Here is a 24,276-nt window from a genome sequence, read left to right on the forward strand (position 1 = left end):
AAGTTGTAACCCTGTATGGGAAGCTACAATGCTGTGCTCTCACCTCTTCACAACCACTGATTGTGTTAGGGACATTGTGGAATTGGTACAAAGAAGGAAGATGGGGAATTGCACAGAAAAAGAAAGACATGTGCTCTTCAGTGATTCCTTCAGAGACAGCAGGCACAGCTTGTCAATACAGTTCAGCTCATCTTCCCCAAATTATTCCTTTGAAATAGATTTGATAGCAGAGAGAGATTTTTGGTTAAGCTGACTGATCTGTAAGAGGCTTGTGGCCTGCACATTCAGCTCTGTAATGCAGTTGTCTAAAGTTGGTATTGACAAAGCACCAGGAAAATACACTGATTTACTGCTTTTTTTACCCCATTATTAATCCTGCATTTTCTTGCTCGTGATGCTGTTATTGTTGAGTTTTCAGTAGCATTCACTTTAAACAGAACATCCCACTCCTCTAAAATGTTCAGACCACAGTCTGTATGTCTAGCATGTATTTAAAGCCTTTATACATGCAAAATATTTTGCAGTAGCAAACTCAAGTCCCAGTATATTGGGCAAGGGCAGCTGTTGACTCAGGCAGGAGCCAAGAGCTTTATCACTTGGGAGTGCAGTTCCAAGCACAGCTGTGGGACTGCCTCTGGCAGTGCAGGTTCAGCCCAGAGGAAAGACCAGATGGGATTTCTCTGGATCTGGGCCAGAGCAATTCGGTGACTTGGTGATGGTGACCAGTTCTAGCCTCGGCTGTGAAATGTTTCCATGACTTCTGGCCTTTTTGGGAGGACCTGCTTTCCACAGCACAGGCTGCCTTGGGAGTTGCACAACACTGACCCACAGAGAACACTGGATTAGTGTTTCCTGATGGCTGCAAGAATGTCCAGGGTCTCAAGGGCACTGAGTAGCTGCCCCACATTCTGGTCTATCTCCTCCTCAGCCCCCAATGAGACAATTGTCACGAAAGTTTTGCAGGATCCTCCAGGAAAGGTGATCACAGCAGGGCATCTCTTCCCAATAGTATTCTTCAGTATTACATTCTTACATGGTTGATTCTGGGCCAACTGGCCCAATACTTTTCTGGTGTGATTCAGGACTGTAGCATGAGCAGGTGCTGCTTCTAACAGGCAGTATGTGTGTGGCAGCCCTGCTTTGGAGACTAGCTCAATTTCACAGTATGGTCCCACATTTTATCAATCAGTCTCTGAGCCAAAGAGTGAGCCCACTGCTGTTTAGCTTAGTACAACTGTAGCCTCTGGGACAGATTTCTCTTCAAAGAGTACTTTTCTCTCTTTCCAAGAGATCTCCCCCTCTCCTGCCTGTACTCCCCTGCAATCTTACTTAAATCTTCTGTCACCATCTCCATGTCTGGGGATTTGCAGAGGGAGCTGAGGTGCAAAACCATGTAAGGGCCCATGAAAGTTCCTTCTTCTGTTATGCCTGGCAGTAAAAATAGCCTGTACAGAATGTATGGATTGATGTTCCCTTCCCAGAACAATGTCTCTTTCCACTCTTGTCAATGTGCAGGAGGCCATCCGAGGCTGACACTCTCTGCTTCACACCCTGACTTCCTTCTGGAGCAGCCATGTATGTTAAGGAGTGTTTTGATTTTCTAGAGCTTAATGATGGTGACAGAAAGGTTGAGCCTTTATAGGTGAAAATCAGGGGATCAGGCCAACAAGTCAGATAACCTGGTGGGATTCTGTTAGAGATCATCCATCCAGGGTGAAGAGGCAGATGAAAGGTTCTATAAGCAGCTGAGCATTTCACAATTGCTAGTCCTTGTTCTTGTGGGGGACTTCAACTTACCAGATGTCTTCTAGAAATACAGCTGAGATGAAACAGTTGACAAGGTTCCTGAAGTGTGCAGCTGAACAGGGAGTGTTGGCTGGAACTTGGGAAAAAAAGAGTTTGTGACATGTGGAAGAAGGGGCAGGAAACTCAGGGGGACAAGAATGTCATTAAGTTTTATGGAGGGAGAAAATCAGAAGGGCCAAAGCCCAGATAGAACTTAATCTGTCAACTGCCACACAATAAAAAAATCCTTCTTAAATACATTAGCAACAAATGGAGGGTTAAGGAGAATCTCCATCCTTTATTGGATGCCAGAGGAAACACAGTGACAAAGGATGAAAGTAAAGGCTGAGGTACTCGTTGCCTTGTTTGCCTCAGTCCTGAGTAGAAGACCACAAGTCTTACAAGGAGCAGCTGAAGGAGCTGGGGTTGTCTAGCCCCAGCTCTGGAGAAAAGAAGGCCCAAGGGAGACCTTACTGCTCTGAAAGGAGGTTGTAGCCAGATGAGGGCTGGCGTATTCTAGGTAACAAGCAACAGGATAAGGAAATGGCCTCAGCTTGCATCGGGGAAGGTTCAGACTGGAAAACTTTCTCCACTGTGGTGAAGACAGGGTAATCAAGCTTTGGAGAAGCCTGCCGAGGGAAATGCTGAAGTCACCATCCCTAGTGGTATTTAAAAGGACCGTGTAGATGTGGCACTTAGAGACATGGTTTAGTGGTGGGCTTGGCAGCATTGGGTTAACTGGATGATCTTTCCTAAGGATTCCTTTCTAAACAATGGTATGGTTCTTCAGCATGGCAGTGAAGGTGAATATTTTTCATCACCATGAAAAGTCCATCAGCAACATAAATAAGCACAAGCAAGCTCTCCTAGGTTGCTTGTGATTTTAAGGTTCTGAAACATTGAAAACATTCTTTGAAGAGAGAAGATGTGTGGGTTGCAGAAGAGCAGTAAAAACCCACAGAACTGCACAGCAATTGAGACATGATGGGACCTTTTCATGTGACAGTGGATCAGAAATAGTAGCTCAGCCTGTTCCCCACATTACATTGTAGCAGTTGCTCACTATTAGACTGACTGTTACAGCTTTGCAGCTGAAATTACTCTTTCCTTCAAGTAAATTCCTAGTTAACTCCCTAGGTCCCTGCTGCTTTTGGAATGTCTACTTACAGTAAAACCCACCACTGGCAAAATTCAGGTAGATGCAGCTAATGAAACCAGTTCAGTTGCCTCCCATGCTAAGTCTTTCATTTTTAGGTCATCAGTCTTCCTGCAGAGATGACATAAACCCTCCTTCTTCCTTTCTAGCACAGCTCAACTAGGCAGGATTTTGTGGCCTGTTCAGCAGATGTGAGGGACAGTCATTCCTGCCTTGCAGAAGACTGTGATAGCATAGGCCTGTGGCATCTTTATATCCAGCTGTGTTTTCCCTTTCTGACATTTGCATTCCCTTCCTCCCACATCCTGCTGTTACAGAGTGCATAAGGAACAGCAGCAGCCACACTGGATTAGGCCAAAGACTTCTATCCTGCTTCTTCAGGGGGCATGTGCAGATAAATAAATATTAAAAAAGACTTTAAAATGACAACTACAATTTGGGTCCTAAGTTTTATTTACTCCTAAAGTTGTCTTAGGCTTTCTGCTAAAACAGTATAAAATGTATGATTCTACTGAATTTAGGCACAGAACAAGTGAGACAGGTGGAATTCTAATGCATTTAAAAATAAACCTCAATTTCTAATATAATTTGCTTCCAATCTTAGTAAAAGAGAGATAGTGTAAAAAAATTACAGTTTTACCTACTAATTGGAAGAAATGCAACCTTAGAATACTATCAGAACAAATATTCTACACATGATAAATTACCTTCAATTTATTTCTACAGTTTCCATATATAAATGCATTTAACCTAATAGATATACGTTCAGTAAATAAGACTTTGTATGTAGAGTAACCCAGTACTTCACCATATCCTGTCATGTAATCTAGCTGGGGCTCTTTTGATCTGTACCAACTATCACTATCTCAGTGTTGATCTCATACTCCCTACCTGTTATGCTAAAAAAGCTGTAATTAGAGGGCTTAAGCTAGTCTTACTGAATTATATTATTTTTCCTCCCTAAACCAAAGATACATCAATCTCAGTTTCCTTCTTTCTGTGTACTTTTGCATCTGTATTTTGATTAGAAATCTTATGTTTTCAGAAGAGAAAAGAGTCTGTGTTTAGTAGGATTAAAGCCATTATAATTCAATCTGAGTGCAGAAAAAAAGGCATTTCCAGAGCATTTTAACTGAAAGGTGAGTCTAAGTTCACTTGGGCTCAGGCTGCCACATATGCTGCCCCTAAGTTCAGCAAAGTGTAACAGAACATGGAAAAATTTGGAGGTTACATTTCTTTTCCACTGTGCTAATGTCACTACTATGGGATTTTTAGTTGTTGAAAATGTGGGTTAGCCTCAAGACTCTCTTCCCCTTCTCACCCCATCTAGCAAGTAAGAAAAACAAAACTGGCAGCCAGATAGATACCTTGGTCTCTCTTTCTGGTCTCACCATGTGCATTGTAATAAATCACTGTAAAATCTCTATCTTTGCCCTCCCTCCCTGCAGACATCTGGTTTCAGCAGAATTCAGGCAGAGACAATTTCCCATAAACAGGGCATTGAGCCAGGTAGCTGCCTGTCACTGTCCTTTTAGGATTGTTTGTCTTCTGATTTACCAGAGGAAACATTGGGTACTCACCCTTCTTCCACCAAGGAACAAGTGCACGTTGGGCGACACTGGCAAGCAGATGGATGATTGTGCTTCAGTTTATTCCTGCTACACCCGCTTCTGGTAACTTGCTGTCTGCCCACACATGGGATTGCAGATTCATTAGATTATACTGCAAAGAAATTAGATTGCAAATTCATTAGATTACACTGCCAAGAAGTGGGCTTCACAATAACAAACTGCCTATTCCAAAAGGCCCAAGGTGCCCTTCAGACACATGTGTATTACACACACGAACATCTCCCAAACTGGTCTGCTTGCCAGATTTTTAGTCTGATTTTAGAGTCTGTATTTTTATCCTGTTTAGCCAATGGTTTATTAACATTTTTGTTATAAGTAGTTCCTAGTAATCTTTGTTATATTCACATCAGATTCACAGCAGAAGAATCTAGGCTAAATTTTTTCATTTACACTGTCTCCTGCATGACATCTCCCAAAGCTTTTTCAGTGGCATTGTTTCAGGGAGATGGTGTTGCCACAGCGGGTCTGTACGTCAGACTGTGGTGCTTTGCATGACCCAGGCTGTACAATGATTCCAGTGAGGCCAAGACTACAGGATTTGGCCTCCGCTTTGCTCCACAAAGAACATTGACTTTGCAGGAATCATTATGTTGTATGTACAGTAGATGAGATGCATCATAATAATGCAGTAATTATTTTAAAGATGCTTGTCACTTTGACTACTTCGGCAAAAATATTCAGGATTGTTTGCTCTTGTTTCAGGAATGATAGAGAAAAATCAATAATCATTCATAGGCCTCTCCAATTAAATGGTTTCCATTAAGTACCAGATGCCAGTACAGCTTTTTGTGGATAGACTTGTCTACAGATATCTATATATAAAATAATAATATATTTTCAGAGTGGCACCAGCATAAACCATTTGAATTATATGAGCTGTATCTCAATCAGATTTTGGATGGGATAAATGTGAATTCTTAACTCCTCGTTCACTGATCCATAAAACCAAACAGGCAGTGCAGCCATTTTAAGCAGAGAATGAATGCTTTTATACCTAATAATCTCCTGAATGAATTGGCTTGAGAAATTCCAAGACTTAGCACTCAGTGTAGGCACTCAGTGTAGGAACTCCAGTTAACTGAACAAAAGTATAAATCTGTAGTAGTCCAGAGCCAGTAGGAGCAAATCTACAACAAATGTAAACCAGTAGAAGGAGAGAGAGCCACACTGTATGACCAGGGAATACAGAGCACAATCTGTACTGCATTAATGCTCTACCATGGTTACAATCTTCTACAAACAGGGTTGGCTGAATCTGAACACTGATCAGCACGTGTTGCATTTTCCTTTGATCTGTAATTGAAACAAAATATTGGGTTTAGGAAATAAGACTCTGCCAACAATTTCTACCTAGCATTTGGCAAATCAATTGGTCAATCAATCAAATCCCCTCTCTGTATTTCCTGGTCTGTGACATGTGAATACTGAGATAAGAATGAACTAAACATATGTTAAGTGTTCTGACCTCCTTGTAGACATTTGGCATACTAGAATTGCAAAGTATTATTCTATTTAGGAGTGCAGGTGTGAAAAATGCATATTTTATGATTGGCTTTTCGCAAATATTAAAATGAATATTACATGTGTTGTGTTACAAAGTAATACTGTAGTATTACTTTGTAACACACTTAAGTAGTGTGTTAAATATAGTTTGGGGTTATAACAAAATGTTAAAATAGAAACTATGCTATGTAAGATACTTTTTTTAAAGAAAGGACTTGCAGTGAGCTAGCAGCCACAGGACACCTAAATCTTTCAGAGAAAAAGAATTTATTGCCCTCTTATCAGAATAAACGAACTTCTTCCCGGCTCAAAGGCGCTGTTAGGATTAGGAGGAAGAAGGTGATGATGACCAGACCAAATCCCTTGTTTGAATGGAATTTATGCATCATGTATGAATTGTATGAATATGCAACAGGCTGTTGTTTTTAAGGGTTAATACTTTGTTAACGGGTGTCCTTTTTCGGGCTTGTGCTGCCCAGAAAAAGGTACCTAAACATCCTTAACTCTTTGTATTTGTTTTCTCATATTGTCCTCATTCAAATTGTTTAAAGTATTGTTACTCTAATTGTATTACTATTTCTATAACCATTTAATTACTATTAAACCTTTAAAATCATAAAAACAAGTGATTGGCGTTTTTCACACAGGCCTTGCTAATTCTCTGTTACCCTTCAGACTGTTCTATTTCTGAATGTTTTTTAAAAGAAAACTCTCCTAAATTCCCTTTATTTACAGTGCATAATTTTGTACTTGTACTAGTAAAAATGAACATGAGAAAATAATTAAGACTGTGTTTTTTGAAAATAAGAAATGTCTACAAAAATGCAATGAAAAATTTTATTATTACCCCAAAATATTAGCACACAGTAGGGTTACCATTCTCTACCCCAGTGATTCTACTACCTGTATGTGTCCCACATATGACCGAAAGGCTCTTAAATAATCCATGTGTTTGCTGCTTTTATAATACTCATTTGCAGCCAGTTTTGATTGAGATTGAGAAGTTAAATCTTTAAATCTCCTGCAGGAAAAGGAAACAAGATGTAAACAAGTAACAATGTCATCTGAAGAATTTTAGATATGCTTCCAACTGGGACTAGGGAGAAAGACTCTCATTTGCAGTACACACTGATCTAATTAGAATTGACATAGTATAGCACTTAGATGATGTAAACCAGCTTATTAAAAGGAAGCTCACTTTTGTGGTATTTTTAAAAGTATTGAAGGTGCAGGGAAGTGCCCTAAAGCTAGGTAAGATCCCCAAGTTCTACTCCTGTTTCCCCTAGAGATATAATTCTACTTTCCCCAGCCTTGAACTTGTCCTTCTCCAGACAGGGCCTGTTTTTCTCTTCCTCTAGACATTCTGCTGCTGAGCAAGCCAGCTCAGCAGATTTCCTTCAGGCAACCAGCCACAACTTAGTCAGCCACATGCAGGCTCCTGGTAACCTACAGCTGAGAGGAGGCCCTCTTCAACTATGATGAAGGACTCCAGTGATCTTATCTTGGAGGGGATAGGCTGCAAAACCTAAGTTACAATAAGCTTCAGGTGAGCTTGTGAACAAGAGGCAAAAAGAGGTCTTTGGCAAGTAATGCCAATACTGTTGATGCAGATACTGACTTCTGCTTTAGTATTTATGAGAATGTAAACCTGTAAAATGTGGATCTTATCTTTTGGAGCCACAGATGTGTTGGTACAATCTTCCAGTCAGTGAGCTCTTGCAGTGGAGAAATACGAATCCACTGCATTTTGAACCCAGATTTATTTGCTGAAATCTTGTAGAATCCTAGAATGCCTTGGGCTGGAAGGGACCTTAGGGATCCTCTAGTTCCAATCCCCTGCCATGGGCAGGGACACCTTCCACTGGCCCAGGTTGCTTAGAGCCCCTCCAGCCTGGCCTTGAACATTTCCAGGGATGGTACATTCGCTTCTCTGGACAACCTGCTCCAGTGCCTCACCACCCTCACAGTCAGCAACTTTTTCCTAATACCTAATCTAAAACTACACTCAGTTTGGATCCATTCCCTCTTGTCCTGTCATCACATGCCCTTGTGTAAAGTCCCGCTCTTTCTTGTGGGTTCCCTTCAGGTACTGGAGGCAGCAAATAGATCACTCCTAAGCCACTTCTTTTTCAGGCTGAACAACCAATTCCCTTGCAGAAGAGGTGCTCTGTCTTTCCAATCCTTGCGGTAGCCTCATCTGGACTCACAGTGGAAAACACAGCCAATAACACAACTGGAAACCCACTCTCACTTGAGGGTGAGGTGAAGATGAGCAGTGTCAGGAACCAGTGCTGACCCCCTGCGATGACTCCATGCAATCTCTGGCTTTAGGAGACCATCTCTACACACAGTTTGTGTCTCCTTTTTTCCAGGAAGCAACTGCAAGATCTTGGGAACAGCTGGAGATGTGTCATGCTGGCTGTTTAGCTTCTCCACTCAGAGGAGCCAGGGGCTGGAAAGCATGTTCCTGCTTTAAAAGAGCATCTCCCTCCCCACTGTAGAACACCAGAAGATAAGGGCCCAATGTGTGTCTCATACACTGATAACTGGATGGCTGTGGAGCCAATGAATCAGACAGGAATCCCATCAGGCAAGAATTCTTGGTAATAACAAAAGACTGTTGGTATTAACACACTGTGAAGAAGAACAAGTTGTGACATGAGGAGGTAGGGCACCACTTTTCTCGGACAAACATCCTTGCTGAAGTTCTTGGAGATAAGCACCCAAACCACAATGCAAGCACAGGAATGAGCCAAGACAAAGGCATGGGCCGTAGGAGGGATCAAGACCTTAAAAGAACAGATTGCATGAGAACGAATTTACATAGAAAGAGAGAAACGAGTCTTCAGGTCAGGGAAACCTATCCATAAAAAGGTATCCCTGCGCTGAACATCAGCTGGATCCCTTTCCCTCTCTCTTTCTTTCTCTTCCCCCTTTAATTCTTCTCTTCCTTTCTCTCTTCCCTGTCCCTCTTCCCCTTTATGCAAAACCCTCTGCCGTGCGCTTTTCGTGCATGTCAGGGACTAACTCACACCAACTCCTATGCCGAGTGCATGATTTCCTAATCAAATTTTCTGGTTGTTTGCGGGCCCTATTGCCTGGCTCCCTTCCGCCCAAGCGCATTTTCCAGATCGGAATCGTTTCCCCTTGAGGCTGGCGCGCCCGCCCGCCGCTTCCGCCTCCCGCTCCGCTCCGTGACGTCACTGCCGGCGGCGGGCGCGCTCGGAGCCGCGCGCGGTGCCCGCCCGTCCCTCCGCAGGTAAGCGCGGCTGCCCCCGGCGGGCCCCTGGCCTCCGCCTGTGCCTTCAGGCCTTTCCCCAGGCCCTGGGAAGCGTGCTAGCGCGCTCTCGGGAGGCTGTGCATGCGTTGTGGGCGCTGCCAGTGAGCAGTATAAACGCGGTGTATGGTATCACAGCGTGGTTTGGGGTGGAGGGGATTTTACAGGTCGTGTCGTTCCAGCCCCTCTCCTATGGGCAGGGACGCTTTCCGCTAGGCGAGGTTGCTTAGAGCTCCATCCTTGAATGTTTAATATATGACATGTTTACGACTTGCTTACGTGTACGTGAGAAAAAGAACATGGGCTGTAGGCTTTTTTTGCATTTTTTGAGGACGGACGTTCTGCAGGCAGTAAACGGTTACGTTCCTGTTAAAAATTGGGAAAATAGTGCTGCAACTTGAAGAGCCTTGAGAACTCGGCAGAGTTTTTCAAAGAGAAGGTGCAGCGTGCATACACAGGCCGTGAGCACAGTTAAGCGGCACCTAACAGAAGGGCAGGTGGTATTTAAAGTTATGAGTAGCTTGTAATGAAATTTCTGTAGCTCTCATGTTACTGCTAAGGTCAAAATGTCCCCTTCCCTACATTTTGTTACAGCTTTCTGACCACAAGCTTAGTTGCTGCCAGTATCGTGGAATGGACTTCCACTAGCAAATTAAACTTTAGATGATGCTGATTAAAAGGCCTCATTTTGAGACAAACAAAAATGGAAGAACTGGATTTTAGAATCAACATTGAAATGTGTCTGGCACATTTCTTGGTTTTAAAAGCATAAAAAAAACCAAATCTAAAATACCTCGATATTGCTAATCCTGTGGCAGTATGACCATTGGTAAAGAAATGAGAAAACACTGAGCCCATGGCTCTTCTCCAGAGTATGAGAAACTTGAAATTGGTAGAATTTTCAGGCTTCATGTCATAAAAGCAGTGTACAAGTCACATAAACCTTTATGATAAGTGCCTTTCTCTTTGAAGTGGCTTAAAATTTTTAGCATTGTTTTTTCATCTGTGGTCTGCTTGTCCTCTTAATAAATAAACAAACAGTACACTAGAATGGACTGGCCACCATAGTGCCAGGTAGGTGTTTTTTTTCCTGCATCAGTGAAGTTGATGCTAAGAACACAAACATTCCACAATTACTAAATTATATTGAACCAAAAAAATGGGTAAACATGGTTCTAATAGTGAACAGCCAAATAAAAATAATAGTTAGCACAGCCAAATAAAAACCAGCCAAAAATACATTTGAATTGCTGCTCAAAATGGTACAGAGAGGCACTACGCAAATTGCAAATACAGAAAATTGCATTCTAGTAAAGGGAGGTGCTTTTTCATGTGTTGTGGAACCAGTGGCTAAAGGGAACTAGGTCAGCAGTTTAAAAGGATTGGAAAAACCTCTTGGCTTTAATTCTGGATATACGTATTCATGGTGCTAATATCAGTGGAGAGTGGCAGCAAGTTTTAGAAGCAATGAACTTGTTATAAATGAGAAGCTTGACTAGGCCAATATGGTAAAGTATGAGCAAAACAGCGCTGGGTACAGTGGAGGCAGTTTTCCCTCCAACTGCACACTGATAGTTGGGCTTACAGGTATTTATAGGGGTACTCATGAGCTTTCTCAGCAGTTTCTATTCAATTTTTTTTTTTTTTTACTCATCAGCAGTTTCTATTTCTAATTTTTACATCACAATTCTATACACTGTTATGATTTAGTTTTTCTCAGGATGCGTCCCAAAAAGGAGGATCCCCAGATGGCGTTGGTAGTTTCCGAGATGTTGGTCCAGTTTCCGCAAGAATAATGACGAATCCCATCTGGTGAAGTCCAGCTCCCCAGATGTGGGTCCCCCTTTTTATTACAATGACTATAAATCTCATAACAGTGATGTCCGGCTTCCCTTGGTCGAAATTATAAATCCTTAAGATGATGTTCATTTTCCTTTCTCAAGCTGTTTTTCTCAGTTTTGTTAAGGGGTGAGATAAGCATAATTCCTTTATATGTATACCAAAGTTATAGTTTCAAGGATACAAGCAGTATTCTAAAATTATACTTCAAAAGGTTATTATTGCAGCACTCTTTAAGGCCTGACTACAAGCAAAAAGCAACATCCCAAATGCTGTAATTCAAATGTTCCTAAATTAATCCAGGTTAATTGCAAACACAGGCTAGGTTCAAAGGCCTTCTTCCATGCTTTACTTTCCTCAGTTATTATTAGAATTCGCAGCTGTCCCATGGTCGGTGTCCACACATATCACAATCACAAATACACACATTGCCTGTCTGTACCTGACACGAAACACTGCTTTGTATTTCACAAACTCTCCATAGTTTACAAGTATACAGGAGGTGCAAACTGCAGGCAGGTAATTTCCTGTTTGCTGGAAATTTGGTGGGACAGAAGTATTCAGTATTGATTGTTGTCCCCACTGTGTGTAAACTGATTTGTCCAAGGAGACAGTCTTTTGCTGCACAAGAAGTTCCTGGTAGGTTCAGTGCCAAGAAAAGCATATGTTTTAAAGACCAGTTTAGAGACACAAATTTAGTATCACTTTAGAGCGAACTTGAACTGAAGTGTGGCAGCATATCTGAATGTGGGAACTTTTATGAAAACCTCTCATGAAGAAGAGTTCTGCACATACATGAGGAAAGCTGGTTTTATTATTGTACTTATTCTGGGTGTACTGATGGGTTGGAGCTGAGCAAGAAGCAGGTTATATTGGATTTGTTCAGAAATAGAAACCACTGTGTCATCCTAGATGTGGAATTTGGGACAGTTGATTACAGAGAGTAAAAGTGTTTCATGAATTGTGCAGATGGAGTTGAAGGTTTACATGAGTGGATATAGGTGGGGCTGTGGTGAATGAGGGATGTTTAATCCAAGCAAACTGTTTTCCCATAGGATATCCACTACTGGCTGAAGTGTAAATGAGCCTATAATACTATTCTCTCCCTTAAAATTTTAATCTTTTAAAACAGATTAAAATAAACTTTGCTAATCCTCTGAAGCTCAAGTGACTCAGTGGCATCAGCAAAAGATTGATAGGTGTGAGCTGTTTTGTAGGATGGCTCTGTGCAGGATTTTTTGGTGGATGGAGTCTGGCTTTGAAGGCAGGGATTTCTTGAGGGCTGTTTACCAGTTGTACTATAGTGCAAATTATGCCCTGCTTAACTACCGTGGCTTGAGTTGGGATATTTTTAAGGGGCTCAAGATAAGCCTACTGGTGTATACCTGATATTGCATTGTAGGCTTTTTTACTTTTGCAATGGAAATCCTTCTTGCAAACAGGATTGTGAGATGGCACTGCAAGAGTGCTCTAATTGTGCTAGATTTGCTCTCCAGCTGCCCCAAGCAGGCTTGAAAGGACAAAGCAAATCAGACCTGTGGGCACAGTGATGACTAGGGGGCAAGTAATTATTGATTATGAGAAATAATACCTGTCTGTCACAGATTAGAGCCTTTCATACTCAGAACTTTGCAAACATGGATTTCTCTGCCCTAAGGAGGTTTGTGGCCTAAGAACTTCATCCTCATCTCTGGTAGCTTGAAATTTAAAATGCTTGTTGTTCTGTTGCCCTACAGCCACAGCAGTAAAGGACGGTGTTAGAGTAGAAGTTACACTTTGCTGCACTTGCACATCAACTGCATTCACTGCAGGTTGTGAGTCAGAACTCACAAGAGGGAGGCGAGTGCCAGTTTTCAGGAGCTGACAGAGATGGTTTGTCATATTGGTGATGTTCATGTGTTTATTTTGAATTTGAGAGCAGTTTTATGTGTCCTGACCAAAAGGTTTTGGGTTTGCTTTTGTTTTCTCTAGTTTGTTTTTTTCTTCTCTGCAATCAGTAAATATCCATGAAAAGAAGAAATAGTCTGATTACCTAATCTGATTTTTATTAGGTGAAAAATCTGAAAAAATAAAGGATCTGAGCTAAGTATGAAGAAAAGGCCTTTTAGCGTTTAAGGAATACGCAAGAATTAACATGATGAGTGAATTGCAACATTTAGCAGAATGCTAAATTGCTTTTTGTCTTCTGTTTACATGTTACAAAATGTTTCAAATACGCCATTTTTATCCCAAACTTGCAGTTTTAATTCTAGTTGAAAATCATGTGCATGATGCTAATGCTGAGCATTTTTCATTTCTGTTTAATGGTTTCTTATTGCCATGTTGACAGATGCATGTAGCTTCTACTATGTTCACCATGTATCTTCAGCAAAATCTCTCATAGAGGTAGTTATGGCCGAATTAGAGTTTATATCTTCCAGTATGTCAGGGCTTTGCTGGGGACAGAGGGGGGTGTGAGCAGGAAGGGAAGTTAGGTTTTGCTTTTTAAGCCAGCGGGCAATTGCTTTCAAAGGCTTGTGTTAAATCACCTCTAGGTAAATTAAAAGATTATTTATAAAAACCACCTGAAAATTGACTGCAGTTTGCTAGTAGTGTTGTCCACAACTGTCTCTATTCTGTTTGTTTTTATTTAAAATACCTTCATATGGCATTTAACTTGGTTGTATCTTAGATCAATAGCCATGTTAACACTACAGCAAACTGCTTTTGATTGTCACCTGTGTAGTTGTTTTTATAGAGTCTCCAGAAGATGACGTATTTTCTCTTTCTCCTTTTCATATTTGTATGTTTTTTGTGGTTCGTTAATAATGTCTGATATTTTCCTCCCTTTTTGCATTTGTATTACCTGCTTTGGTTTATAGTATATTGATATGTTGACTGCAAAGAGAACAAGGTGTTCCTTGTGTTCTAAGCAGAAAATGCAGTCATAAATGAGAATTTATTCAGAATCTTTCAGAAATTTCAGAATATTCAGAAATTTTGTACCACAACAAACATTTTCTTAAACAGACCTGAATGCAATGCATAAATTTTCTCATGAAAATCGTTCACTTTTGCAATCTAAAGTCCTTTTCTTCCTCACATACATATTCCTATGGGTTTTTTCCCCAAAAATTACATGGCAGCTCAGGGTTATTGAAAGGGAAGTTTGTTTCTGGTAAGTTGGTGTTAGGAAGTTGTACAACATTTTTCATCAGTTTTTTTGCCTCCATGTCCTTAATCAAAGTAGTCAATTTCTTTTGTATTTTATGTTTATGGGTTATGAACCTTTCTTTGCATTCTAAAAATTTAAGATCTTTAAAAGTGTTACAGTTGTAACACAACCACAGGTTATGTGTTATGCATCATAGGTCTTACTGTTTGATAATGAAACTTCTGTCTTATTTCCTTTAGAATTCCTGATTGTTTGCATTACTTACCTAGCTAGAATTTTTCATTACTTCTCTTATCTGAATATTTGTATTATCCTTAATTTTTTAACTGAGAACTCAGTGCCAAATAAAATCTGGTTGAAAGTCAGTAAATTCAAATAAGAAAATCTGTCTAATTAACATTGTCTTCAGGGACTGACTTAAGTTTTTGCTTATTCAAAATACAAAAAGACACACTTGAAGAACTTTGAGGAAGAACTTTGTTTGTTATTTAGTAACTGAAACATAACTACTGAGGGCAGTATAGCTTTTGGGTATGTTTAGAGAGTCATGGAGTTCCCTGCTATCCTTGGCTTTGTCATTGTGCAGGTGTGAGTACACAACCCATGTGTTGATTTTGGCAGAAACAGTTTTGTGGAGTTTCTAGTGTACACGTTTTTAATGTAGTTTGCTCTTGTTAAGGTTACCAAAATCGTTTTAGGCTGTTGACTTTTGCCTCGTTGTTGGCGTGTATATCCTGCTTAGAGATTAGTTATGCTGAAACAACAGTGTAATGAAAAGACAAGAGGTCCCTACACAGCAGGAGTAGGAACTTGCTGGCTCCTGTTGAAGTGAACAGAAAACACAAGTTTAACAATTTCTTTCCACTCCCCAGGCAGAAGCAGCAGACTTATCGGTGAAGGGTTCTGTACACAGGCTAAAGGGCAGCCTTGTTCCATTGAAGTTCGATTGTTGGAGGTTAAGATTTTTCCTGTTCTTTTTTATTTCTTTCTCCCATGGAATTTTGTCCCATTTCTGGTAAGAGACAATAACAACCGATTCTTAGGAGAGACAAAAGAAATGGCCAGGGTGGGGGAAGGGTGCGGCTGGCTACTCTCTTACCTGAGGGGCTTTTTCTGGGGAAGGGCAGAGATATGGTGAGATTCTGCCTGGGGTGTGAGGGGCTGGGCTTCGTCCCGGCGCTCTCTCTCTCTTGGAGGAGGGACGGAGGGACAGCCTGTCTGTGGTCGCTGTCCTCCCACCGCAGGTGAGGCTTTGCTCGTAAGAGCAGCTGATGAACTGGGACCTAATTAACACGCGATCCGTCTGGAAAGGACCCTCACCATCTACTCGGGTGCCTCAGGGAAAACCCGGGACCCGACCCTCTCCCCGTTCCCAGAGGGCGCGTCTGCCCGGCTGCGTGTGGCAGCTGCTGCACGGACTCTCTGTTTTCTGCCGCTGCCTTGGGCTTTTTTGCTACACTCTTACCCAGCACCCCATGTCCACCCGACCCCCCGAAGCTCCTGCTAAAGCGGGGTTTTCTGTTACGTTTTGTTTTGCCCGCTGGGTGTGCCTGCCTCTGCAGTCCCAGCGCTCCGAGGTTCCTGCTGCAGCCCGCTTCGCCATCCAGCCCGCCCGCCATTACCGCGTGAGGGAGACGCGGCTGCGCTCGCGCCGCAGCGCCCCCTGCAGGCCTGGGATCCGCCCGGCCCGGCCGGAGCCAGCGGCGCCCCTGCCGGCTGTGGCCGGAACTGCACCGAGGGGGAAAGCGTCCGACCGCCGAGAGCGGCTGCGACAGGGTTTGTGGTTCTGCTTGGTGTTTTTGTTTGCCTTCTTATCCATAGGCATACTAATAAAGGTCCATTATTCCTTTCCCATATCTTTGCCTGAAATCCCCTTAATTTCAAATTTATAATAATTTGGAGGGAAGAGGGTCATATTTTTCCATTCCAAGGGAGGTTCCTGCCTTCCTTGGCAGACACCTGCCTTTCAAACCAAGACACCGATGCAGATTTTTCCCTTTCCTTGCTAATATTGTTGAGTAAATACTCAGTAAATATGAGGATAAATATAATTCTGGTTCATGAGACAGCAATGATAGCAAAATGTATTTCAGACTGTATTTGTTATCCTTTCCTTCTATTTTCCTATTCTTCTTCTGTCTTATTCCTTAAGTCTAACTTGGTATACTGAAAAGAATTTCAAATATGTGACTGCTTATCCTTGTAAGCCAGCTCCAATTAATTTTGGTAACACATACTTGCTATAGGCTTTTGTTAGTTCTCTTTTTTATTCTTGCTGGTGCTGAATACACTGATTAAGGGAGAGAGAGAAGTTGGAATTTATCACTGTGTCAAATCAAGACCATAGTAGGCTAAGTACTGGAGTGATGGAAAGATCTGTAGGTGATTGTTGGATTGGATTACCCCTCTCCCTGTTTGTGTAAGTGTAGGGAACATGTGTTGACAGACACCTTCTAACCAAACTTGGCTGTGTTAATGACTAGGAAAATCTAGTTTCTTCTGTAGTTTTGAGGGGGTTTTAATGCTGTATTATACGACCAAAAGTTAACAACAAACATTGTTTCTGAACCCTTTTAATCAGCCTAACATGGCAGATCATAAAGCAGGTGGCCAGGAGGGTAGAACGAAACACAAAAGTGTTGTTGTGAATGTCAGAAATAATTGTATTGGTATTTTGCCTTTCTGTGGGCAGCATCTTGTGGATCCAGCTCAGCTTTCTTTCTTGGGTCTGCCACAGCTGACACAGAAGTAATACTTATGTGTGTGGTGTGTGGGTTGCATGCTGGGGTGGGGAGGGGACCTTTAGCATGGTTGGCATTGTGATTCTGTAGTCAGTGTGAAAACCAGCTCTGACCAGGATGAGCAGTCATGCAGCTGAGTAGGATTATAATTCTTTACTGTGCAAACAATGGCAGTGAAACTGGGCTTGTTAACTGCCTGATCATATTTCTGAAATCACACGGTGTGCTTAAAACTGAAGTTGCAGACAAGCTTGAGTAGCTCCACACTGTTTTTTCTCCCAATTGTCTTCCTTTTTGACCTCCAAGAGACAATATAAATAAAAATAAACCTCTCTCACACATCCCATGCTCTTGCCAGGGAAAGGGAAAGATCAAATCGTTGTCTAAAACAAGCTGCAGTGATGTGACAGCTTTTTGCTGTTTGTACTGACTCTGTGGCTTGGTGTTTATAGATGAAGTGCAGTGTCTTTGATTTCTGTTCCCTCCCTCTGTACTCAGCACCTGGAGAGTGGGATTATCGCGCTGAGTCTAAGAAAAGTCTGCAGTGATCCAGGTGCTCCCACTTTTCTTGATTCAGCTCACCAAATAGGCAAGAAAATTACATATTTCTTCTTTCCTTAGAACATTTGAAAAGTTGTTGCTCAGTAGATGTTGTAGAAAATAACATAGCTCTAAGTAACATTAACTCCCCAAGATAATACCTGATTTATGATTTGAGAGGAATTAAAGATATTTATTATAAATCAGCAGCCAGATGGCTTGGCAGTAGCCATACCATGGTGCTGTGAATTCTGGGAACAAAAAAGGGGTGCTTTGGGATTTTTCACATCTTATTTCCTAGTTGCTGTGCACTGATGTGTTGACAAGATTGCAAGAGTATTCTGAAATCCCCAAATCAACTCAGCTTTGTTACAGGTAGAGTTATATTGGGGATTATAATACCCCATAGGGACTTCAGAAAGCTGGATGCAGGGTTCACAAGAATTTTTTGGACCTACTCCTAAATGAACTGACCATAACATAACTGGTGCTGAAGTAATGTCTCTTCCTAAAACAGACTGGAGCTGTATCCCCATTGGTTTGGTTTGTGGTTTTGGGTTTTTTTGGTTAGTTAGTTAGTTAGTTTTGGTTTTGTTTTGTTTTTCCTGGTGTCCTGCCTACTGCTTGCTGTAGCTCTTTATATAGTGTGATTTATAGAACACTCCTTTTAAACTTGCAAATAATTTCTTTCTAACACAGATCGTAAAAGCTAAATACTGTTTTAGGATTGTTGCAAGAATAGGCACTAAAGTCGTGTAAATTGAAATGCTCTTTCATGCGATTTTGCACAGGTGTTAGGAGATATCCCTGAAATTGCAGAACCTTTAACAGTGTTGCTGCTGGCATTATCTGCAAGAACTCTTCACATGTAGGCATTTCTTATAATGTTTAATGAATGAATGCTAATGCTTTGTGTTGTAAATTGCAGTCTAAGTACCTACAGTCTGTAGGTACTTAATGAAAAGGTTTATTATTTTTGTTTCCACTTTCCAGATGGAAATGTCAGAAGATGATAATAACATGGAAGAATACCCCACTGAAATTCATGATTATCTCACAGCATTTGAAAAGTCTCTTGGTTCTGTAGATGAGATGCTGAAGACAATGATGTCAGTTTCTAGGAGTGAGCTTTTGCAAAAGGTAAGTTATCTTCCTTTTGAAACTCTTTTCCTTGTTAATACACAAATACTTGGGAGCCTGAACTGAAGTAAAAGGCTCTGTTAGGCCAGCCACTGCACTGAGAAATAACAAAAATGACACTCCTATGCTTGACACTTACTGTTAAGTCCTTACATTTCTAAGAAATCCAGATGGTTTTACAAGCTCAACAATGCAACACATGCTCTTCCAAGCTGATAAGTGATAACTTTGAGTCATTTAGCTCAGGGACATTATAGCTTATTCCTGACCTTCCTTAACATGCTCGTCCATAATGGAGAGGTCACTCACATTTTTGACTGAGACTTCTTCACAGCAAATTGAATGGAACTGGTGTACCCAGCAGGACGTGAAAGTGAACTGGCAGAAGTGAGAATTGATCTGATTCCAGAAGTCTAGACTTGCAGAACCTGAGCTGTCTCCTCTAGCTATGCTATAAGTCTGCAAAATGTGGCTTTTTATCAGAGCAAGGTAGTGCCTGAGAATTTCATATAAGCATCTCTGTCTACTAACATTTATAGCCTAATGTGTAATTTATTTCTGTAGGGCAAGAAAAAGGCAACACGAGGGAGCTTCTTTATCCTGTGAGGATTTCTTACACAAATAAATTATGAAGAAAACAGTCTTGACAACACAGGTCTTTTGACAGTATCCATGTTAGAACTAGTCAGCTCTACAATGATGTTATCAGAGTTTCTGGAAGTCGTGTAGGACTAAAATAATAAATTGACTTAGACAGTCAAGGGAAGCAAAAACCCTTTCATTACCTTTATCCTTCCTTTGCTTTATATCCATAAGTATTCTGACATGCATTGAAGACACAGTCTGCCATGTGTCATGTTAACATTCGTTGATTGTATATTGATGTTTGTGTTTCAGCAACTTTTGAACTTTTTTTTCCCCTTCCATTGATAGCAACCACTATTAAGTTTCTGTGGAAAAATGGGGACTTAATTTTTGACTATGGGAGTAGTCCAAGAGCTACATGCTAAGGGATTGTGCTTTTGGTTGTATGGGACTGTGGTGTTCAACTTCAGACTGGGAGAATTACATGAATTCTTGGAGAGGAGAGAATGAATGGTCCTGTGATGGCATGGAAATAAGGCATAAACACAGTCTCGGTGAACTTGTGATGCAAAAACAAGCTCCTTCAGTGGGTATTCTTTTATTAATACATTTGCAATTATAAAATGTGCACATTACCACAATTTGTGCGTATCTTCCTTAAAAATCTTCAAATATGATAGCTTTTTTTTTTCATTCTAGTTAGATCCTCTTGAGCAAGCAAAGCTGGATTTGGTTTCAGTGTACACATTAAATTCTATGTTCTGGGGTAAGTATGTGGTATAAAGGAAAACGTAGTATTTATGATTACCATTCGAACATCTAGACAGCCACAAACACTAAATAATCATATCTCATAGCCAAATAATTAAAAACTTGTAATTACCCTGAGGACCCACATTACTGCCATCCATAGGGTAAATGCAATTGAAATTCTGAATCAAAAATCCATATTTAAAAAAGCTAATTTTCTATGTGCGTATGTTTCTGGTTCCTTTGTGGCAGCCTTTTCTGTTCCTTAAAGGACTGAAAGTTTAACCATTTTAGTTGTTAAATTTTGACCATTTTAGTTGTTGGGGGTATTTTAGCTGCAATATTTAATAATAATAGTCTGCCAGATACTTAATGACACTTTTAACAATTCTTATTAATGATTTTGTGTGGAAGCTTTGGTTTTCCCGTGGGACTGCTTGATAAGGTTCTCAGTCATAGACAGCCTTCAGTTTCAAAACAATCTTGTTTTTTTCTTGTAGTGTACTTGGCTACCCAGGGAATCAATCCAAAGGAACATCCAGTGAAACAAGAGCTGGTGAGTTTCTTACACTGCATGTGTCCTACTTGTGCAGGATGGTTAGCCCAAATGGAAGTTTAAAAATGTTTATATCTACATTTAAAAACGATACATTGCTCTAATAGCATGCGTTTGCTACATGGTGTTATATAGCTATTTATATGCCCTGCTGGGCTCTCTAAATTAAGAAAGTAATTTTTTTACTTTCAAACAGTAAGTACTGTTTAAAGTTGTAGAGTCTGCTGAAATTAGAAAAAGATGATGAATGATATTATCTTATCTTTTCTTTTTTTCCACCTGTGGTCAAGAATTGGATTCTGTGCAGAGCAGCTTTTCACTTGTATCAGTTAAATGGAAAAATGTTACAGGCCTGATAATAATTTATAACTTCCAGTATGGCATTTTTTTTCTTATAAATACTTGGAATCATGTTAATCTCTGAGGCTGTCTTTTCTTACTTTTGTATGACTCTAAAAGTACAGTGTGGTTGATTTACTAGCGAAGACGGGAAAGTGCCCCCCTCCCCCTTCCAAGCCCTCCAATAATTCATTTTCTCAGCTGTAAAGAATCCAGTTCAGCAACAAAGCTAAAAGCTTTTTTGGCACCAGTTGTATGTGTATTGTCCAGTAATTCTGCATTAGTGACATATTTACGACCTGTAATAAATCTTCAGTTTTGTCTTTATATTCCATTTAGATGCCTGACTACAGTATAGAAAGCCAGCTATCTTGAAAATTCTGCTGACTTAAAAAAACTGAATCATTTAGCCTGAAGAAAAAACAGAAATCAAAACTTCTCACTACTCATTTTAATTCCTGAATAAATGAAAATATTAAATCTCAGCAGATGTAAAATAGTTAGCTTAAATGTAATCCTTACATAACCAGTGGAATGGGAGAGAGGACTAAAAATGTGGAAAGCTAGTCTGAATAACAAGAATACTTCTATTTTAAAATTTGTGAGGTTTTTGGTTGTCTAGACTGTATCATATTAAAAAATGCATCAGTTAATACTTTATGAGCTTTCTGTCAGTTTTTTGTTCCTCCTATATTATGTAGTGTCTGAATATCGTGTTGATTTAGTGATACTAGGAACTTTTATCTCTTCTGCTTTGGATATTTTATGTTTGTATTTTGCTTCACAACTGCTGTTTTAACTCTGAAGAAAGAGTGAATATTTTCATAGCCTAGTTTGTTACTCGGGTCTCTTTTCCTTTTGTAAGTATCTAGGTTGAATGAATGCACATTTCTTCCTTCCAAAGACATTGTGATGTTCTTATTCATGTGGAAAGGGAATTACAAAAGACTGTTCTGTCATGATTATTTTGTTTGTAGAATTGCTCTCCTTGTGTTCATACAGGTATTCAAACTGTATTAATAAAACTCACACTCAGGCTATCAGAATTAGTTTCTTTTGTCAAGTTGACATTTTCCAGCTCCTTTTTCCCATGTTAATACATGTAGGTTTGCCATCTGTTCTCATTAGCCATCTCAGTCACCAAAGAAAGATTTTGGCTGATCATGATTTCAAACCCTGTAAAGCCCTCCTTGTTAAGGCTGTGTTTTTGATACAGAAGGAGTAGCCAAGTTTTTGACAGTTGCTTAAAATGATCACTGAAGAGTTGAAAATCAGTTCTGTAGTGTAAGTCTTGTAACTTTTGTTCCAGATTCAAAGAGGTGGCAATGCCTGTGAGAAATGTGTGGGTTACATATCAAAATTAATTTTAGCAGTATCTACACGTGTTCTGTTAATCCACATTCATCATTCAGGTATCAGGTAGAGCCCTATATATATGTGTGTATATATGTTACTGTTGTTTGTATGACCCCAAAGGCCCTACAGTTAAAGGCCATATTAGGCTAAATATGTAGACCTGAAATCTGTAAACCAAATTGTTAAATGTTTTGCAGAGTTACTGTAAGTGTACTCCCTTGTCAGTGAAGAGCAGCAGGCACTTAGCAGAGGGGGAATTCCCATCTTAAAGCTGCTTAGTAATTTCTAAGCAGCTCTCAAAGTAATTTTCTTTATTTGTTGCAGGAGCAGATGAGGATGAGTAGCCACATAAATGAGATAGTTAAGCTGGGAGGATATACTTCTGTGGGACTGAGTCCAAGTCATGATTTGGTCAAAATAGACCAAAACCAAACCATAAATACCAAATAACTGGTAGGCTAAGATATGTCATATAAGTGTGCCCTTTTCCCTGGAAATAGCCTGTATTGATATTTATGGCCATAAAATGAACTTCTGATGTGGTTGGAAATTCATCAGGCTGCCCTAAATAAGTTCTTTAGTAAGACCTCTTAACCATTTCAGGAACTTAAGCCCTAACCTTCTGGGGTGCAAGCATATGTGATGCTTGTACCATCTTTGATTTTGTATAAGATGCCTTTTTAGCTTTGCTTGGACTTGATGATTTTTTTTTTTTTTTGGTGGACAGTAGTCAGGTAGTATGATGCATCCATAAATATGTCAAATACCTAAATATTCTTTTTGCATCTTTAGGTAGGTCAAATCCCAAACTGAGTTCAGTATTTTATTTTCTAACTTTGCTTGCAAGAACAGTTCCCATATCTCTGCAAATTAGATGCAGAGTCTGCATCCCTGTAGGACTCTGTGTTCCTGTTATAGCGGGTGTCATGCAGATGGTGTGGTAGGTACCTGTGATGGAAAATATGCTAAAGGCAAGTCTCAAGTTTGCGAAGGGCGTGGTATATTTATTTAAATAATACTGTTCTTCTAGGTATCATAGTTCTAGAAGTGTACAGTGTGGAAAACTTCTACTCATTGATTTATTTTAGCAGTAATCTTGGGAGAATGGTTTGAAATACTTTACCTTTTTTTTTTTTTCTCCCTAGGAGAGAGTAAGAACATACATGAACAAGGTCAAAGAAATAACAGACAAGAAAAAGGCATCCAAACTTGATAAAGGAGCTGCTTCTAGATTTGTAAAAAATGCACTCTGGGAACCAAATGCAGAAAATGAGCATACTTCCAAAACTCCTGATAAAGGAAAAAAGAGACAGAGGGACTAAATCTTTTTTTCCCCTAATAAGAATTACAGACACCTAGAACTTACTTGGAAATGTTTTGCATACTGTATGCATATCATACAAATGCTTTATAACAGATTAATTTATATTTACAAATTTTACAGGATTGTATTTTTTCCAGAACATTTGTCACTTATGTGATCACATTTAATGTGTATCTAAAAGTGCCATTTGATGCACATCGGACATTTCATTACTCAAATGATAATGAGCTGACATATACTTGCTGGTAATAAATACTAGTGATGTTTTGTTTATAATGCCTATGAATTCAATTTTTTAAATGATTTATTGACACTTTTTTATATGTCCTCAATCTCCTCAATATTAAAAAGTTTCAAACACTGCTATCCAGTCTGTGGCGTTTATGAAAGAGCATTGTGTGAAATGCCATGTTTTTAAAGTTTTGTAAGGTTTATTCACTGTTAAAACTCTTTTCAACTTGAAGGTGTGCAATATTCCCTTATTTCTGTTGCCTCTGAGAAAGCAGGTCTTCAAGGGCCACAAGCAAACACCCTGGATTCTGCTCTAAGCCCCAGTGTCTAGTAAGTGGAAAAGTTAGATATCCCCTAAGGGCAGTTTGT

At 40.1% G+C, this 24,276-nt stretch overlaps 1 protein-coding gene across 3 annotated transcripts; it reads left to right on the plus strand.

Moving 5' to 3' along the window:
• The first annotated feature begins 9,279 nt into the window (after positions 1 to 9,279).
• Positions 9,280 to 24,036, plus strand: C1D (C1D nuclear receptor corepressor). Of its 3 annotated transcripts, none has more exons than XM_084202975.1 (5): positions 9,280 to 9,334; positions 18,620 to 18,766; positions 20,051 to 20,117; positions 20,602 to 20,657; positions 23,498 to 24,036. In XM_084202975.1, exons 2-5 carry the CDS (start codon positions 18,620 to 18,622, stop codon positions 23,672 to 23,674), a joined length of 447 nt encoding a protein of 148 aa, XP_084059101.1. In that variant the 5' UTR covers positions 9,280 to 9,334; the 3' UTR covers positions 23,675 to 24,036. The 3 variants fall into 3 exon arrangements, with proteins under 3 accessions (XP_084059101.1, XP_084059103.1, XP_084059102.1); XM_084202977.1 differs by lacking the exon at positions 9,280 to 9,334 and adding an exon at positions 10,880 to 11,185; XM_084202976.1 differs by lacking the exon at positions 9,280 to 9,334 and adding an exon at positions 15,218 to 15,360.
• Positions 24,037 to 24,276: the final 240 nt, after the last annotated feature.

The sequence above is a fragment of the Fringilla coelebs genome, assembly GCF_963513975.1.
Source record: "Fringilla coelebs genome assembly, chromosome: 3".
NCBI lineage: Eukaryota > Metazoa > Chordata > Aves > Passeriformes > Fringillidae > Fringilla > Fringilla coelebs.